This window comes from Coturnix japonica, chromosome 9, assembly GCF_054131305.1.
Source record: "Coturnix japonica strain WE chromosome 9, WE-NBRP24, whole genome shotgun sequence".
NCBI lineage: Eukaryota > Metazoa > Chordata > Aves > Galliformes > Phasianidae > Coturnix > Coturnix japonica.
In genome coordinates, this window is record NC_140671.1 from 4,552,045 (window position 1) to 4,570,336 (window position 18,292).

At 50.7% G+C, this 18,292-nt stretch overlaps 3 protein-coding genes and 1 long non-coding RNA gene across 24 annotated transcripts in view; 2 read left to right on the forward strand and 2 right to left on the reverse strand.

Annotated features, from left to right (window-relative positions):
- PITPNM2 (phosphatidylinositol transfer protein membrane associated 2) overlaps positions 1-4,427 on the forward strand; it is a 106,326-nt gene extending 101,899 nt beyond the window's left edge. For all 10 annotated transcript variants that reach the window (XM_085555674.1, XM_032447868.2, XM_085555681.1 and 7 more), the window contains one exon: positions 239-4,427. In XM_085555674.1, coding sequence (XP_085411800.1) covers positions 239-583 — 345 coding nt within the window. In that variant the 3' untranslated portion in view covers positions 584-4,427. The remainder of the gene's footprint in view (positions 1-238) is intronic.
- Positions 2,220-8,378, reverse strand: ARL6IP4 (ARF like GTPase 6 interacting protein 4). Of its 7 annotated transcripts, none has more exons than XR_014949098.1 (7): positions 8,063-8,378; positions 7,662-7,970; positions 7,059-7,176; positions 5,401-5,470; positions 5,067-5,246; positions 3,086-3,224; positions 2,220-2,834 (listed from the first exon to the last, which is right to left on the reverse strand). XR_014949098.1 is itself a non-coding variant. In XM_015877735.3 (6 exons), exons 1-5 carry the CDS (start codon positions 8,196-8,198, stop codon positions 3,093-3,095), a joined length of 765 nt encoding a protein of 254 aa, XP_015733221.2. In that variant the 5' UTR covers positions 8,199-8,378; the 3' UTR covers positions 2,220-2,834; positions 3,086-3,092. The 7 variants fall into 7 exon arrangements, 4 of the variants coding, with proteins under 4 accessions (XP_015733221.2, XP_015733222.2, XP_015733220.2 ...); XR_014949097.1 differs by having other exon boundaries at positions 2,220-2,837; positions 3,086-4,454; XM_015877735.3 differs by lacking the exon at positions 5,067-5,246.
- On the reverse strand, positions 8,058-13,292 carry OGFOD2 (2-oxoglutarate and iron dependent oxygenase domain containing 2). 6 transcript variants are annotated; one of them, XM_085555767.1, is made up of 10 exons: positions 13,153-13,292; positions 13,016-13,072; positions 12,769-12,836; positions 12,355-12,465; positions 11,389-11,488; positions 10,169-10,293; positions 9,427-9,684; positions 8,869-9,317; positions 8,385-8,509; positions 8,058-8,211 (listed from the first exon to the last, which is right to left on the reverse strand). In XM_085555767.1, the coding sequence occupies exons 3-8, from the start codon at positions 12,775-12,777 to the stop codon at positions 9,045-9,047; spliced, it is 876 nt and encodes a 291-aa protein (XP_085411893.1). In that variant the 5' UTR covers positions 12,778-12,836; positions 13,016-13,072; positions 13,153-13,292; the 3' UTR covers positions 8,058-8,211; positions 8,385-8,509; positions 8,869-9,044. The 6 variants fall into 6 exon arrangements, with proteins under 6 accessions (XP_085411893.1, XP_085411891.1, XP_085411890.1 ...); XM_085555765.1 differs by lacking the exon at positions 12,769-12,836 and having other exon boundaries at positions 8,385-8,543; positions 13,157-13,292; XM_085555764.1 differs by lacking the exon at positions 12,769-12,836.
- LOC146759644 (uncharacterized) lies at positions 8,937-12,530 on the forward strand. The gene is made up of 2 exons (XR_014949108.1): positions 8,937-9,076; positions 11,091-12,530. It is a non-coding gene; the product is annotated as an uncharacterized LOC146759644 (long non-coding RNA).
- Positions 13,293-18,292: the final 5,000 nt, after the last annotated feature.

The following is an 18,292-nucleotide window of genomic DNA, read 5'->3' on the forward strand; positions in this document are numbered from 1 at the left end:
CAGTGGGACTACATGACCTTTAAAGGTCCCTTCCAACTCAAGCAATTCTGTGATCCTAAGAGGACAGGAATCTCTTAGGACAGGAATCACCCCCTGTACCAGGACCTATCATGTCTGAAAGGTTCAGTGTTTTATGCATCGCCCCCAGCAAAGCTGGCACAGCAAAAGCCTTCAGCTGCACAGTGCATACTGGGGAAACACGATGTGTTCCCCCGCCCTCATCCCTCTTGTCTTGCAGTTCATCACAGAGGGTTATGCAGCCCACCTGGCCCAGCTGGAGTACAACCATCGCTCACGCCCTGCCAAGAACACCACGCGCATGGCGCTGCGGAAGGGCAGCTTCGGGCTGCCCAGCCAGACTGAGTTCCTGCGCAAAAGGAACCACCTGCTGCGGACCATCTCCTCCCAGCCCTCAGCAGCTGGAGGCAGCGCCAGCCATCGCCCTGAGCGCACCCAGAGCCAGTCTGATGGCGACAAGGAGAGGGACAGGGAACGCAGCCAAAGAAGTATGAGCATCGCCACGGGGTGCTGGGGCCGCAGCACACCGTCCCGCCTGGAGTCTGGCTTCCTGGGGCAGAAATAGCAGAGCCAGAGCCAGCGACTGTCGGCTGCAGCCACCGGAGGAGAGAACAAAAGGAAAGAGGGATGAGGCCGGCGTTAATGTGGAAGGGGTAAATATGGTGCTACTCTCATAACATCGTGGTATTCTGGGAAGAGATGGGATGTTTCCCACACGGAATGTTCAGGCCTTGCAAGCGGGAGCGTCAGGTTTGTGTGGAATGAGCTCAAGGAACAACTGGAAATTGGGGGGGGGAAGTCTCCAGGTCAAGATTGCGCTCTTTCCTGCCTCCTTCTCTTATCCAGGTATAGTGACTGTAAATACGTGCCTCCTCACCTTCTTAGCCATCGCTCCGATGTGTGTGACCGAGTGCTGTCCTCAGAGCCACAGAACAGGGGGTGAGGTTGGGGAATTTGCTCGTGGCTGTTCCAGGAGCCGCTGGAGGGGCTCTGCTGGTGCAGGGATGGAGTTGGGGTCAGTGAGCACTGCTCCTGCGGCACAGACAGCCCCAGGTGTTGGATTTGGCATGGGCTGTGCCAGGCAGAGCAACCAAGAGCTTTACCTGTACAGAGGGCTTCACGTTCAGCCACGTTCTTAAGGAGTATGTGCAGTGGCAAAGCAGAACGGTGTCGATGCTGTTGGTAGGAGAAGAATGTTGGCAGATTCACACCCAAGCAACTGGGGTCAATACTACTATTATTTTTTAAAGAGACATTGTAGAAGCCAATGGAATTGAGTGCATTGACCTCTGAAAAGAAGAATACAGACTATTCTGTTTAAGCTGTCGCAAGCCTCAGACACTTAATTTGCTGTTAAATCTCCAAATATTATTGCTATATATTATTTCCAAAACTAACCACCATATATTTGCAAGCCGTTCTTCTCATCCAAATGCAGGGTCTGACTCTCTCAACACCCACCTCGGAGACATTTTCTTCTTCCTGGGTTCTCTCCAAGTTTAGCAGCTTCAGTGGGAACCAGACTTGCTTCTTTGACCTGTAGTTACTGAACTGTAAAACCTCATTGTTTTTTGCACTGATGATTTTTAGAATGGAAACCTGTTACCATCTCATGTAGCTACACCCAACTGTTTGTAGTGCATGACAATTAAATATTGCTACCAGGGTGTGTGTGTGTGTGTATATCTGTATATATAGATGTGCATATACGTATGCACACACACACACATATATATATGTATGTGTATATATTTAAAGAAAATAATCCTGTGCAGAAGTTTTTTCCAGCAGTAAGGAGACTGTAAGGAAGTGTGCCAACAGAGTCGGGCAAGCGTAAGAAAAGGCCATATCTTAATTTTCCTGGTGTGTCTCTCAGTGGATGTGCCTGAGCTGGTGGTCGGTGCGCTGCTGGAGCCGGGGCTGTGCGTGGCAGAGGGAGCTGCCCACTGTGCTGCAGGTGAGAACAGTGCCTGGTGTGGGGGCTCAGCAAAGAGCCCCGCAGCCCCGTGCCCTCAGCCAGGGGCCCGGCTCCCTCCCTGCACACACCTGAGGGGCCCATTTACAGGCTCCAGATGGCCTCTTCACATGGAGATTTTATAGTCCTACTGAGCACCCTGACTACGTGTAACCCGGCTTTCCCCCACCGCACCTTCCTGTATTTATATCACTTTCTACTTCCGATGATCTTATTTATAACAAAATTTTTTAGACTGGCTGCTTCATTTTATTAACTGTTTCAATACGAAGCGCAGGACGGCCGCACTGAGACACGCAGCACTGTGAACACTGCTCTGCTCATCGGCCCTGGGCCACGGTAGGCAGATCTCACATCGGGCACCTCAGACTTGGTGCTCACGGCGCTTTGGGTCGACCGAGGGACAGTGCTGAGCCGAGGCTGCTGCCCACACAGTTCAGCTCCCCGTCCTGCAGCCTGACCGCACACCGCGTAACCACTTCTCTTTGATAGTTCTTCAATTACAGAATGTATCCGATGACTTTTATTACCGAAAACTGACTTCCCTTTCTGTGGACTCAGCTGAGCTCCCTCTGAATGTACATCCGGAGCTTACTGGGTTTTAAAACCAATGTGAATTGTCCCAGCTTTTTCTTTTTGCTAGTCGAATGTTCGATCAAACAGTTGCCATCCGAGTAGGAAGCCAAGCCACAATCCATCCTGTGAAGTCACCAAACCACGTCACGAAATAAATGTCTGCAAATTTGGATATGGCCTTTTGCAAAATTCTTCCTTCCTCAAAGTCCTCCACCGAGGTGAGGCGCAATCTGCGCGTTCTCCAGTGCTGATGAGATGTTCACATCTTCTTACGTGTAGATAGTGTAAAACAAAGAGGCGAATGTAAATTTTTCAGCATCAAAAGTGGATATGTAAAATTGAAAGTTATTTATTTATATAGAGGAAGACATTTGGCTGGAGGGAATGGAGCCTTCAGGGTTTATTCATATTTAAAAATGTAGCTTTTTGTTTCAGGCATTATGTACAAAGCAATTACTTCATGGACCAACTTTAATGTAACTGTCAATGAATGCAGAAGTGCAATATTATACTCACCTCTCCATCACTTCACGTTCCCAGCAGCTGCTGACCAGTTAGACTGACAATCATAGCGCTCCATCCTCGCCCTCTGTTCAGCTTCTTGAAATTCCCCAGGTCCTTTCCTTGCCCCCCATCTGCTGCCATTGTGCAAATCCTACATGGAGAAGCAATTGTAGAGCAGGACCTTTATTGCTGCAATAATACCAGGTGACGTGGGTGTAGTTACCAGGAAATATGCCAATGAGTTTTCTCCACCAATTCAGTCCATCACAGTTTACATCAGTCTATCTTCAGCCACCCCCATCTGGCACTTATCTCTCCGAAGCAAAGATCAACGTGCTACTCACTCAAAGAACAATAGCAATAGTTTATCTCTGTGTTTATAACCTGTTTGTTCTGAGCTGTTTTGGAGAGCGATGCATGTGACTCAATGCCTTTCCGCGTGTCTGGAAGAGGATCCATTTGGATGCAGGGAGGGGAACACACACGTATATTCCATCCTTGCTAAAGGGGCACTGTCAGGTTCAAGATCTAATTTATCCTTGTTACAAACAACTCGTTTGCTTTGAAGAGTTGCTTGGCCTCCTCCCTCTGGCTGTTGGGGCAGCCCTCAGCCCATGTTATTCCCACACTCACCCAACACAGCACACCCTGCACAGGCTGCCTTAGGCTTCTCTTCTATCTTTCCCCCTTTTTTTTCAGTTGCTTCCATCAGAGTCAAACTCTGCCTTGGAGCTCAGATTTTTCTAACAAGCAGCTATTTGTATTCCCAAAACAATCGGGCCAGACTTTGTACCTGACGCTGTCCCTTTAAAATCTTTAAAACCACGCATTCACTCCGAGCCATTTTCCTGGGTTGCTCACACCGTCAGACGAGGTGAAATTCTCATACCAAAAACGTTTACAGTGTCCGATCCGCGAGCCGAGAGCAGGAACCAGCCAAAGGCTCATCGCCGCCGCCGCTCCGCCAGCAGCCGCCGTGCTTGCTGTAGCAGCCCCTTCTTCAGGTATTGCCACTTTGCTGCATTTCCTATTAGTTCTAGAAGCCTTACGGTCCCTTCCCCGTCCTCTGCCTGTTGATAACCTCGACTGTCGGTTTTATATTCAACGATGTTAATTATATTTTATTTATAAAAAATTGCTCTGGGGTGGGGGTGGGGGTGACAGGTGGGTGCGTGGGGAACCGTCAGAGGGCACAGCGCGGTGTACAGCACCGTGCGGACAACTTGCTTGCGTGTGACCAACCTTCTGTACAACTTCCTTCTCCTCCTTGCTGTTAGTGCATTGTCCCAACACCTGGGTGTGCTTTGTGTACAGTATCATTGTGAGTTACACAGATTAAAGAAATGGGAAGGCTTGTCTCTGTCTGCTTATTTGGGAGGTTCTAGAAACAGAAGTCACAAAGCCCAGGATGTGAGCAGGCATCACTTTAATGGGGGTTAGAGCAACAAACAGAGCATGGAAATGTGTGCAGAACAGTCCTGCAGCACTCATTTGTCCTACAACCACTGCTTCTTTTTTCTTTCTTTTTTTAAAGTTTGTAGATGTGCAGCCTTTGCAGTGGGGGAAAACAACATCCATTTGTATTATGGCTGCTGTGGGAATGGGCACCAAGCTGCTCAGAGCCTTGCTGCCGCGTGGGGCCTGCGCTGCAGGAAAGGGCAGGAAGAGAGCAAGGCAAAGGCTCCTCTCCACACAATGGGTGAGCAAAACTCCTGCCCCCCAGGTTCTCAGTGCATGGGGCAGCTGGAGCAGCCCCTGAAGGGAAGACACAGCTGCAGGTATTGCAGCCCTGCTGCAGACCCTGTGCCAGCTCCTGCCAACAAAAGCCCAGATAAGGCATCAGCATCTCAGTGCTGCTGAGCTCCTCAGGCCTTAAAAGGGTCACCAGGGCAAGCAGCGTTACAGCCATGCTGGCCCCGGTCACAAGAGGGAGGAGTGAAGTGGTTTAACAAGAGATGAACCATTAAGGTCTCCTTCCCAGTCAGTAACTTACAGAGTGAAGGACACTGCCCCCGGGGAAGCATACTGATGTGGTGCTGCCTGCAGGTCCAGCTCATCAGTGCACCAGGGCTGTACCCGCAGCAGGACGGGTCCACGGCACCGCTACAGCACAGGCTCACTGCAGCATCCCTGTTCTCACCTGGAAGGTCAGCCCATCCCCACGGGTGGCTTGCTGGAAGGGGAGAGATGGGCACTCAGAGCACGGCCTTCCCCAGGACAAAAGACCACAGCACTCACTGGCTGGGCCTCTGTGGGGCTGCCAGGACTCCATTTGTGCTCGTGGGGCCCACCGAGAGGCAAAACAACCCAGCCATCAGCCCCGGTACCTTGTTAATCTCCTTGTGTCTCTCCTTGCTGACGATCTCCTCCAGCACTTCTCCATCTCCCTTAATAAGCCTGGAAGACAAGCACAGAACCACAAGGCATGAGGACTATCTGGCAGCCACGCTAGTTCCCCCTGCCCCATGCAGTATGTGCAAGGAAAACAAAATTTGAACAAAATGCTCCAGCAGTGTTTGAGATGGGCACTTGAGGGCCATGAGATGGGCTGATGCACCTCTGTGCTAGCCAAAGGACTGCCCCAACCCCTGACGCTCTATCAGGTACCATCTTGTCTTAGTTTCATCTGGGATGGATTTTCCTTCAGTGCGTCTGGTATAATGCTATGTTTTGGTTGTAGGAGAAAAACAGTGCTGATAACACACTGATGTTTATAGTGTCTGCTAAGCAGTGCTGTACAGAGCAAAGGGCAAAAGGAGCTGGGAGGGAACAGAATTAGGACAGCTGACTGAACTGGACAAAGGGATATTTGATACCATACAGCATCCAGGGGAAGGACTTCTGAAGGGGGTGGGAGTTCACCTCTCACTGCTTACGGCCCTAGCTGGGCATTGGTTGGGGGGGTGGTGAGCAATTGCTTGTGCATCACTTGTTATACGTACTTTTATATATATTTGTCGTAATTATTATCCTTTCCTCTATCTTAATAAATAGTTTTATCTCAACCCACGAGTTCCACCTTGTTCTTTTCCCTGATTCTCTTCCCCCTTCCCACTAGGAAGGAGGGGAGTGAGTGAACAAATTTGTGGTGCTTAGCACCTTGACAGGTTAAAACACAACACATCATCTGGGCCCTATCAAACCTAAATAGCATAGCAAGTTTTTCCCTTACTCTTACGAGATGAGAATCAGCAGGCTGAGGGCCCTGCATTTGTTGTGTGCTGAACCAGTCATGCTTGCACACTGCAGGAGAAAATACCCTCTACAGAAGCATCTCCTGCCACCCCATCATCTGCAGAAGCTTCACTGTCAACAGCAGTGGACTCAGCCTCTGCAAAACTTCTACTTCTTTCCCCCCTCCACTGAATTCAGGTCTGCTCCTGAATAGGAGCCAGTTTTGGCCTGGAATGCAGCCAGATCAGGACATCTCACCCAAGCGTATTTCCAGCATCATCAAAGGCAGCTCACACCCTCTAACACGAACAGGAATTTAATTCTCTTCATTACATGCTTTACAGGGAACTGACCTTAGTTCCACACCTCTCTGAGCCCTGCAGCCTGCCTTCTATTTTAAGACTGGACTTGTCATACCCAATTCCCCTCACCATTATGTTTTCTGCTTGCTGGAAGATGCAGCTTATTACAAACTGGGTCATTTCCACTTAGCAGCTATACAGACTTTACCCCGTTTTCTGTAACTCCAAGGGGAACAGACCCACTCCCTGACTGGACCTGGGGCACCTGTGGCTGGGAAGGGTATTTTGCAGCTCTGTATAGTGAAGTTTTTTTATACCACATGGTATAAAACTGCCACTTTCAGGGTCAGTTATAGCAGGTTTGATGAAGAGGACCTGCATGGCAGATCTTACTGCTGAGTGGGACCTGACTCCAGGCAGTACTGCACATCTTCCAGGATCCCGCCCCATTCAACCTCGATAGGGATGGACAGATGCATCACCTCTCTTCTGCCCAAAGCAAACCATACCTGGTTCTCCCCGTTTCAGGATCCACGACTCTTCTGATAACACTCTGCCTCGCGTCCCATTCCTCCTTTGTCATTGGTTTCATAGCCTGGATCCGGGACTTCTGCTCATCTGTCAAAACTGGAACGTGTCCATTAGTCAGAGCTGAGCTGGCAGGACCAGCAGCCACAGGACCATTCCTGCAGTGAGCAGATGGGAACACAGCACTAGATCCTGGTGGTCTAACAAAAAAACCACGCAAGGTACAGTCTGGGTGTGCTTCATGTCCCAAATGAATGTAGGCAGCAGCTTTATCATAGAATGCTTTGGGTTGGAAGGGACCTTTAAGATCTTGTAATTCCAACTCCCTGCTACAGGCTGGGACACCTCCCACTAGACCAGGTTGCTCACAGTGCCATCCAGCCTGGATGTCACTGCTGTTACTCATCCAGCATCTTTATTCCCAGCTCTGATCCACAAATCAGAATGAAATTCATCAATGAACTCCCAAGCGTGACTCCTTACATTTACTGTTGTGAGCCACACAGGGAGAAGAGCCAGGTTCCCCTTTGTGCCCAACCTCAACTCATGTGGGGGGCAGCAGCCATTCCTCAGCCCGGAGTTACCTGGCCCAGGCTCCACCTGCTGCTCCTTCTGCCACAACTCCAGCGAAGGGCCAGGCAGTGCCTCACCCACACCTCTCTCCTCCTTGACATCTTTCGACTTCTTCTTCAATTTCTTCCTTATCTTCTTCTTCTTCCTCTTCTCTTTGTGTTTCCCCCCCTTCCTTTTGCCATGTCGCTTCACTCTGGCATCACTATCACTGGAGGAGGAGGAGGAGGAGGTGGAGGAGGAAGACGATGAGGAGGATGAACTGTCAGAGGACGAAGCTCTTGCCTTCCTCTTCTTTTTCTTCTTTCTCTCTTTCTTCCTTCCTGAAACACACAGCGGGGGGTTCAGCACAGCACCAAGGGGGGATGCACCACAAGGGGGGATGCACCACAAGGGGGCTGTATCACCTCCCTACCTTCCCTGCCGGCCATAGAGCTCGCCCTGTGTCCCGGTGATGCCGCCGTTCTCGTCTCTCCCCGCTCCCCCCGTCTGCTCCCGGACGGGCTGCGGCTGCTGCTCCGGGACCGCTTCCGGGACCGCCCGCGGGCCATGATGCGCTGAGGCCTAGGGACAGAGATCAGCACCACGTCCCGGCTGGGAATGCCAAAGGGATCTAAAAGGTGCGCGGCCCCTTTAAGAGCTGCCGATCTGCGCCGCCGCCACGTGCACGCGCCCGCCGATATCCCCGCTCACCACCGTTACACGGCCCCGGTACACACTTCCGGTCTCCCACCTACTTCCGGTCACTACCACTATAAGGCGCCGCCCGGGTCGTGCGCCGCGCTCCATGGTTCCGGGGTTCGGCGGAACCAACAGCGACCGAACGTGGCTGCCGTTATCCCCCGCTGCTCCTCCCGTGTCCCTGCGGGCAAAGCCAAGTATCGCACGTGGGGGTTCTGACAAGAAGGATTAGATACCCCCGGGTAAGATTGTGCCGACATGGGAGAACGATACCAGCAGATAACACCAAGAAGAAAACAGAAGAAGAATTTCACCCCAAAACAACAGCAAGGGTCGCGGGGAATGGGGTCAGGGGGAATGAGGGAATGGGGTTGTGAGGAATGGGGCCATAGGGAATGTAATGAATATGTAACAAAACTGAGGAGGAGGCTATTGATTATGTATTAGCTTGACCTATATCTGTAACACGCTTTTCTCCTTACAGTTTGGTGGAGCTATCCCCCTTGCACCCGGTGCTGCGCAATGCTGGATTAAACATACCTGCTTTATAACCCAGCTGCTTTTTAAACCCAGCTGGTTTGGTGTCACCTTGCTCCTGTTTGATGTCACCTTGCTCCCTCTTAAGTGACTCAGTGTCCACCCAGGGCTGTCAGCACAGTCCAGAAGCCAGCAAGCAGCTGCAGGCAATGTGTTGTGCAGAAGGCGTGTCCCACCTGCTACCACACCGAGCACACATCCACGGTCTCAGGTACGTCTTCACAGGTCTCTGTGAACCCATCTCCAAAGCCCTCTGCCTCCACCAGCTGTGGTTTCTGGTTGCACATGGGGCACAGCTGGTTGCGGATGGTTGATGATCTCATCCAAATGATGAGGTTCCAGCGTTCACCTGAGGCGATGGGAAGCGCCCCGTGGATCTGCCCTCCTCGGTGCAGCAGCCCCTGGGTTCTCACGTGTTCCACCTCTATGTAGTTTGGTACAGGGGAAGGATCCTGGAACAAAGGGATATTGGAATGGCATTTTAAGAACACAATTAATGCTCTGAAACTGGAGGACAAAGGGGAACAGAAACAGAGAGTAGATGAGGCATGTGCTCAGTACCTGTTTGAAATCCCCGAAGTACAAATTGCCTTCCGTGAATTCTTTTCCCAGTGAAACATTTAGGGTGACTTCTGCATTGTCATAATGAGAGCTCAGATCCAGATCTTCGTGCAGTGAGTATTTGACAACAAATGCCTTATGGCTGTCCAGACAGTCACCCCCCAGGTCAGGATAAAGCAGGGCTGTGATGGGACGCAGGTATTTTTCACGCAGAGGGGTGATGAAACTTTCATCCATCCCAAGCTCATTGAGTAAAACCTGTCCCAAAGAGAGATGGGAACAGCTGACCAACAGCTGGGTACATCTGCTGCTTCATCAGAGCAGCTGCTGAGCTGTCTTGCACTCTTCCAACTCTGCTGCTTGCTCAAAGAAAGGACCAAAAAGCAGCAGGTACAGGGAAAGGAAAGATCGAGGTAGAAAGTGATGATGAACAGAGTGAGATCAAAAATTGAGTGTCCTTTAAAAACATACTCCTTGATTTAAACGTGTGTTGCTTAGATGCAAGGTGCTCATTGCTTTGAGATACCAGATCCCACCCCTTCTTCCTGCTTTTGCCCATCCTTTTGCCTCTGGACAAATAACACGCATTCCTTCAACCCTTTCATTTCAAAGAGTCTGTACTGAAAGCATGCTGCACTCAAATTACAGACAGTTTGGAATGGAAAGGACTGTGAAGCGAGGAGGTAAACAGTGTGTTCAGGAGCACTCCCCCTAAAGAAGCACAAGAGCTGGTCAGTCCTACCCCATAGTTATTCATGCTGTTGGGCCGGCCTTTAGGCATGTCCGACTGCTCAAAGTTCTCCAGCTCCTCAATAAAGGCTTGGCAGAACTCCTCTGTGAATACTGGGAGTCGAAAGATCCGCTTATCTATCAAGAAAAGGGGAGACTGTATTTGCTGGGGAAAATAACAGAGAAGTCTTCTTGGCTGTTGTGTTTTCTAGGTAGGCTATGGTGGTCTTGGTGACAATGCTGCACCCACACTTTTCACTTTGTGCTCTGGCTGCTCGAGGGGTTGGCACCATTCCTCAGAATCAGCTCTGGGATGGATTTGTTATTTTTCATGTTGACCCTTTGCTTCCAGGCTTCCCCATCCAGTTGTGAGGCTTGGCACCTATTTAAATGCCTGCTGTAGGTACCAAGGAAATGCTCTGAGAGGGCTCAGAAGCTGCAGAGGGAGGGGGCAGTAAATCTCATCACTGTCAGTCTCCATGGATAAAAGGGACTCAAGGGCATTCAGAGGATGGGGAGTTTACTTGTCCAGCCCAGCTTTTGGGGAAGGCCGGGCCATCTGTGTTGCCTTTCAGGGTAGAGCCCTAAAGGTCTAAGGGGATCTCAGTATTAAGAATATAGGAGCTGCAATACAGTGTGCAAAAGTAATGTTCTTGGAAGCTACTCCAACAGGAGCCTTGTGTGCACACATTTGTCTTTTTGTCTTGAGAAAAAGAGGCAACTTTGCAGCTTCCCTTCCAAATTCTGTCCATGTTTCTGGCAGGGAGAGAACTTCAAAACTTCCACCAGGGAAGCTGAAAACCCAGATCTCTTTAAAAGGCTGAAAACTAGACTGAAAATATTTCAGCTCAGACTAACCGAAGGGAATTGTCTGCAATGGGAAAGCACTGGGGAGGGAAAACCAAGCCCCTCAAGCTAACAGTGTTCCTTCACAGCAGGCTCCCCTGTGAGGTTATGGTACAAGCAAAACCCCAGCCCTGCTACAGCGAGAGCTTCTGATGAGACATCAGCAGACTGGGATTGGAAAAGCAGAAAACAGGATCTCATCCACCACATAACTGCTGCACAATACTGCCTCTCCAGAGACTCTCGTCAAGCAGAAAATAACATCCTGCTTGTCCTGGCTGTGTATCAAAACCGAGCTGTCAAAGACAGGGCTTGGAAACAGCAGCCATCACTGAAGCTGCAGCATCACATGGGTGTTCTTTGTTGATGATGGGCTGTTTTCTGTACCTGAGAAGGACTCGGTGTAGCGCAGGAGGCCATGGAGATTAGCATCCGGTGCTGTGCAGTATCTAACGATCTCTAGAAAACCTGGGGCCAGAAATGAATCCTGGTGCCGAGGGAAGGATGACAAATGTAAACAGAAACGCAATTAGCTTGCACAGTCTTTCACAGCCTGAGAGGGAAATGAACTTCCACATACACACAGGAAAATATGTAAAGCCTGACAGTCCCACTTGGGTTACTTTTGTGGCAGGAAACATTACCGTTAAGTTATGTCTTGTGGTATTTCATGGGTATTTCTAATTATAACTGACCAGATTTATTCTTAGTGCAGTGGGAAAGAGCCTGGCTTGCATTATGGACACCTAAGGGGTAAGTGCAAAGTCATTTCTACAAGATTTACCATCTTCTGGCCTTAACACAACAGAGCTCTGCTGGAAGCATTTTCCTGCACAGATAGTGACAGCCAATGGCAAAACTTGTTGCTAAAGGATTTTGGAGCAGTAAATCTGTGAGATTTTTTGTGTGATGGATAATCTGGGAACAAGTCTGTCAAACATCAGGAAATTCAAAGCAGAGCAGCCCATGACAAAGGGCTGCATTTACAGTGGGGTGCATACAGACAAGTAGCCTGCTCCCACCCTTCAGCTGAGAGTAACTAGCTGATTATCTGAGCTGGTTTCTCTGGCTGTCCCTCACACTTCACAGACCCTGTTTGCTGCAGTGATGCATTAGTTCACGATTACTAATGATATTCTGCATTCAGGACCAGGTGCTGGTTCAGAGTCCATAAAGAATGGCCCTCATCCAGCAGAATCCTGCCTGGAGAACATACTGGGCTGTTTTGTTTTTAATTCAGCCCAGCCGTGGAACTGCACAACACTCTTGATGAGAAAATGGCTTCTTGATGAGAAAATATAAGCTCTCAGCCAATTCCTTGAGTGCAAACCAGATTTCAAACACAGGATCTACCTGCAGAGTGTACACTTCTGTGTGTTTTCGTTTGTAACACTGAGAGATGATGGCTTTGCGCTCCACTGACTGATGAACCAGGTGTTTTCTTCTCTGTACCTCTGCTTCAATCTGGGAATAAACAACAGAACGTTGTGTTGGAGGATCAGAATGGATAACTAAGAAGATAACTTAAACAACTCCGGGTGTCTGCTCATTGTTCTGTAGCAGTTATTTCTGTTCAGGGCACCTCTGGGAGCTTTAAGCACGTGCTTTTGTTTTTCCGTAGTCAAGACAAGGTGAGTAAATATTTAAAACCCCAGAGGGATTTGAGACACATCTGCACAATGGATGGCTTAAGTAATAACTGAAGCCTTTCCACGGCTGTGTCAGGGGAGCTGTGAGTTTTCAGCCCTTTCGGGGCATTTCTGACACCTCATGCATCGCTCCGGGTCTGGTTTATGTCCTGACAAGTGCGGCTTTGTCCTCAATAAAGACGTTTCCTGGGAGGGAGACGGGACTTGTCAAGGTGGGATTAGCTCTAAGTGCAGCCGGGACAGGCTCGTCCATCATCACAGCAAACCCTGGGGAGGCAGCTCCCAGCACAGCGGGCATTTCAGGGCAGCAGACAAGGTGCTGAGGAGCCGCCATCCCTCGGTCCCACCCGCAGCTCGTCGCTCACCTCCCGCAGCACCGCCGCCATCTGCTCCTCGCTGCCGCAGCCCCGCTCCCTCAGCGCCTGCAACGACACGGCCGTCAACAGCCGAACCCGAGGCCGACCCACACCCCGACCCACACCCCGTCCCTCCCCGCCGCTACCCGCCCGTAGTCCCTGCGGAGCTGCCGCTCGTCGCGGTAACAGACGTGGATCCCGCAGCGCCCGACGAAGATGTTGGCGGAGAAGAAGCAGGCGCACGAGCGGAACTGCCGGCCCGCCGCCATGTTTCCGACCGGAACGCGCTCGGGCACGCGCAGGGCGGTCGTCGTGCACGCGCCCGGCCCGCCCCCCCCCCTCCATCCCGGTGATGATGATGGAGTCGTCGTTACAAGTGGCCGAGGAGGAGGTGGTGGTGGCGGCCGAACCCTGCGTCCCCAGCAGTAAATTCGAGGACATTTACCGGCTGTTGGCCGACGGCTGCTTCCCGCCCAGCTTCTGCGCCATCAAGAGGAAGAACCTCAAGCGCTATGCACGGAAATTCGTCGTTGATGGTGGGAACCGGGGCCCTGGGGTTGTTATGGGGGAGCTCTGCCCAGGGCAGCACGGGGGTGATGTGCTGTTATATCGGTGTTGTTTTGGGGGGGAAACGTGGGGATTTGGGTGCTGGGAGCCCCTGTTGAGGAGGGCTGGCTGTGTGAGTGGGGTCACTCGGTTTGTATGGGGGCTCAGCACGAAGCTCTGCTGCTTTTGGGAGATGTCCCCGGGAGCGTCATGGGGAAACAAAGCTGCCCCCCCGCAGGTGGCTGCCTGTACTACGTGGGGCCCAAGAAGGAGGAGAAACGCGAGGTGATCGTGGACCCCGAGCGCAGGAGGCAGGTCTTCCTGGAGAGCCACTTCACCGAGATCGGGAACCACCTGGGCCAGAAGAAGACGGTGCATCGTATTCAGAGCCGGTACTACTGGCTGGGCATCGTGAAGGATGTGGTGGACTGGGTAAGTTTGGAGCAATGTCTTTGACTTTCCCAGGAGGTTCAGGCAGGAGTCCCCAGTGAGCAGCTACCAGAGCCCTGCTGCAGGGACCGTGTCGCTCCTAGTGCTGTTGCTTTGAAGCCACGCACTGGGCCACTCTGCAGGGTGAAACTGCTGGAGCGTCTTGAGGCAGCTGGATAGATTGGATGTCTTTTCCCCTGAGCATCAGTTAAACCTGCACAGGTAGGCAGCATCATGCAGGACAGTTCTGGCCAGTGTGGGAATATGGGATTGGTTCAGACAAAGCATCACTGGGTTTAGTTTTGAGCAGGCCGGATTCCTGCCATAGCTCCTCAGCTCCCTGAGCTGCTGTAAGGAGAGGAGCACAGTGTTTCCACCAGCTCTCCTGGGCTGCTTGGCTTCACCTACTGTAATTCCCCTGCAGCAGGGCTCTGCAGCATGGTCTGCTTTGGAGAAGTGTGGCTATATTACGTGGTCCAGACAGTACCCCGCTGGTATCCTAGGGATGATAATTTCTCTAGCCATTAGAAAAAAAAATGCAATAAATATTTACCCAAAATCAGGGTGAGAAATGTCTTTGCTATAGGCTGCATTGAGAAAGTTGGTTATTGTGTCAGAGAAGGCTGTCTGGTGAGTTTTGTCACAGATGAGTTGTGTCAGTCTGTTGCATTCTGTTCTCTTTTTCTCCCGTCCCTCTGTTTTTATTGGGTAGAAGGAAGCTGCACAGAGGTACTGCCCCTCTTACCCACTTATGTTCAGAATCTGACATAACTTGTCAGCGTATTTTAAAATCCTTTGATACGGTTTTTTTCCCTTTCCAGATCAAAATGTGTGAAACATGCCAGAACGCAGAGCACAACAAGAACATCTCACGGAAAGCCAGACCTGTTAAAGTGGAATCCCCCTGGGAGGTGCTGGAATTAGCTGTTCACGGTGAGTGCTTGTGGTTGTCTCACAAGCTCTTCAAGGTTTCTGCACCCACTGTAGGGAAGCGTGGCAGATTTACGGTCACACGTGAGTGACAGCCGCCTACCTCTGCGGTGAAGAACTGCCAAGGAAGCCGTAGCAGCTTACCAGGGTGCAACCTGATCCAAATGACTGGCACAGTTCCCACTGCATACACAATGGGAGTTGTGGGTGTATGTTACCACTCAGAATTGAGGCTGTGGTGGCTGTGTTATTGCTAACAAAGGTCATGGAACTGTACTATCTAACAGCAGAAAGAAGTTAAAGTATTTTACCTTTTGGCAACAGTTTTTTTCTGTGGTTGGTTTTTACCTTCCTTGTTTAGGTGATATTACAGCATCACGTTTTTTTATGTATTTATTTTTAAATGCTTGTTAATGCAGGACCTTTTCCTGAGACAAGCCAGAGCAATACACATGTCCTCATTGTGACTGACTACTTCACTAAATGGATTGAGGCTGTTCCTCTGCAGAAGAAAGATGCCTTGTCAGTGGCTAAAGCGCTAGCTACCATTTTTTACAGGTGAGCTCTTCTCTTCTTGATTAAATTGCACCTCTGCAGTGAAATACGGGGTTGTTCTAGGGATTGTGTTAAAATACGTGTCCACAAGATGGTTCCCCAGAAGAGCAGGAACTCTTCTGCAGGAGAGGCTGTGCAACACCCCTCTCTTGCTGTTTACAGAGTCCTTGGGAACAGCGTGCTTTTCTCTTGTTAGCAGTGGAAAGGAAAAGGAAGCATAAGTGGTTCACTTTGTGGCTCCAAGGTCAAGAGAGCTGGTGCTCCAGTTGTCTCCAGTTACATGATGTACTCTGATCCTTTGTAGAGAGTGTTTTTTTTACACCTGTGTGGTACCTGCTGCCACTGTACTTTGTGGGAAATGCATGTAGCCAGCAGAGATTTGCATTCACAACAGGAAACTTTGCCTGTTTCTTCTGGTTTCTTATTCAAAAGCAAACAGGCTTGGCAATTTTGGAGCAGATACAGCCAAGAGACCTCTCTCTGCTCTTGGGAGGTCGTGCCTGCTTCTTCAGCACTAGCTCCATTAGAGAACCTTTCTCCCTTTTGTATCCTGTTTCCTGTGTGGATTGAATGCCTCTGGCTCTGCCCTGTGGCCATCAGAGTAAAGTAAGCTGTGTGTCCTCTTCTTGTTCAGGTTTGGAGCGTCCAAGAACATTTATGCTGGTGAGAGCTGGGACTTCTGTGAGGAGGTAGGTCAGGTGCTTGCTGCTTCAGGGAGAAGCAACATAATCTTGAGTGTTTGCTTTCGAGCAGAGCTACAACGTGCCATGTACAGAGCACAAGCTGCTGAAGCTGCCATCTCCCTTCCCCAGCCCTGCTGCCAGCAGCAGGTGCCTTGCCAGAGCTTTTGCACTGTCAGGATATGAAGCTGTGGTTATGTGGTACAAAGCCTTGAGCCACACTGCAGCTTCTCTGCCCAGAAGGAAAAAATCCTGTGAGATGATGGCTGTGAACTCTCTGCCCTACCCTGGGATTAACCCAGCTTGCCAGTGCTGTGGAAAACCACAAGCACGATAATATTTGTTGCAACACGTTTTCTCCAGCTCTGACTTCTCTAATGAGTTCTTCATGCCCAGGAATACTTTTCTTCCTCTTCTGTAGCATCCTCATGCTGCCAGGGGGATTTCTGCTTCAGTCAGTTTTGTTATAAGCAGTATTTTGTTTCCTGCACTCTATAGCTACATCCTGGTAGGGCAGTGCTGTCTCATGCTGTGGAAGCTGCTTGCTACTGCGATGCAGGCCTGCCTTGTTCTCCTGTGGGCATGACCTTCTACCTTTGCAGGTCAGCCGGCTCCTGTGTGAGCGCTGGAACATCTCCCAGATCCTCACCCCTGTGAAGCCTGTAGACTGTGTGGGCCTGGATCACCGCAGTGCTGAGGTGCTCAAATCCTCCATCTGCAGCGTGGTGAATGAGAAGCCCAGTGAATGGGATGCCCACCTCGACCCCGTGCTCTTCGATTTCCGCACCTCGGTGAACTCTGCCACGAAGTACACTCCTTTCTTCCTCATGTTCAACAGATACGTGTGCCTGTCGTCTGAGGTAACCCGGCAAGAGAGCACAGTTGTGTATGAGCTTTGCCACTGACACTGTTACAGAGTGATAACCACTTGTCTATGCCTTGCAGGTGGACTTTGTCAAGGACTCAAAAGAGCAGAACGTTAGTTCTGCTAAGGCAGATGGCCTCCCACCATTCACAGCTGCAGTTCAAGAGCAGCAGAATGCGGTGAAGGAAATTGTAAGTCTTGCAGTGCCTTGAAGGGGTTTTGCAGCTAAGTCTCTCATCTGTCCACAAATGCTGTCCCACAGGAACCTCTTGCCTGCAGGCTTTCTCCCATTGCCAGGCACAGCGGGTGGTGTGTTGTGGCAGTGGCAGCAAGAGCCCTGCTTAGGCAATGCCCAGCTGTCCTGCCCTGACTGAGTCACTGATGCTGCTTGCAGGAGAAGCAGGGCTGGAGCTGTGGTTTAACAGGAGGTGTTGTGAGCTTCCAATAGCTTCAGCCTAGATCCCGTTCTGCCCTCTACTGATGGAGAACTCTGTGCACAGCCATTAAATAATGCTTTCTTAACACAAGGTCTCCTGGAAGTTTGGGGTTGGTGAGATGAGGTTGGAAGGTCCTTGTTTGGTCCTGAGGTGCAGCCGGTGGTGCTGACCTTGGCACAGTTTTTGCCAACAAAGTTGCAGTGTGGTTGAGCTGATTTTTAAGCTACCTCTCTTTTAAGCCCAACCGAAGCTATCCGCTTTGCAGGTGATCGCCAACATGACCACAGCCTACAAGAGGGAGCGGAAGACCATGAAAAGGAAAAGTCGGGTCCTGCCCTCTCTTGCTATCAAAATGGAAGAAAGTGTGTTTGGGAGCAACGGTGCCTCTTCCCTGAAGAAGCTGAAGAAGGGCCAGTTTGTGTCCTTCCAAATCGAAACAGTCCTGCCGAATGAGCAGAGTATGACTGAAGTGAAGAAATCCAGCTAGCTTTTGGGTTTTGCTGGTGTCCCGTGGGGCTGGGGACAGTGGTGTGAACTGTTCCCCGAGGTTCTTGTCCCAGATGTTTGGGAGTCCAGGCACAGACGCCTGCTCAGTCCAGGGGGACAAGGAAGGGGAAGGTTCAGACAATGGGGTCTGTTCCATCTCAACCCAGTCCAGGCTGGGACCATCCCTACAACACAGTGAAGTGGCATCATCCTCATTTATGCTTGGGTAGCAAGGAACTCTGTCTTGCCAAGAGCTCCACCTTGAAAACTGCCCCACTGGGGTTAATTGCACTGAGGCCTGGGGTGGAGGGCTCTGGGTGCAGGTGTGGAAAGAACCAGGAACAAGACTCAGCCAAGT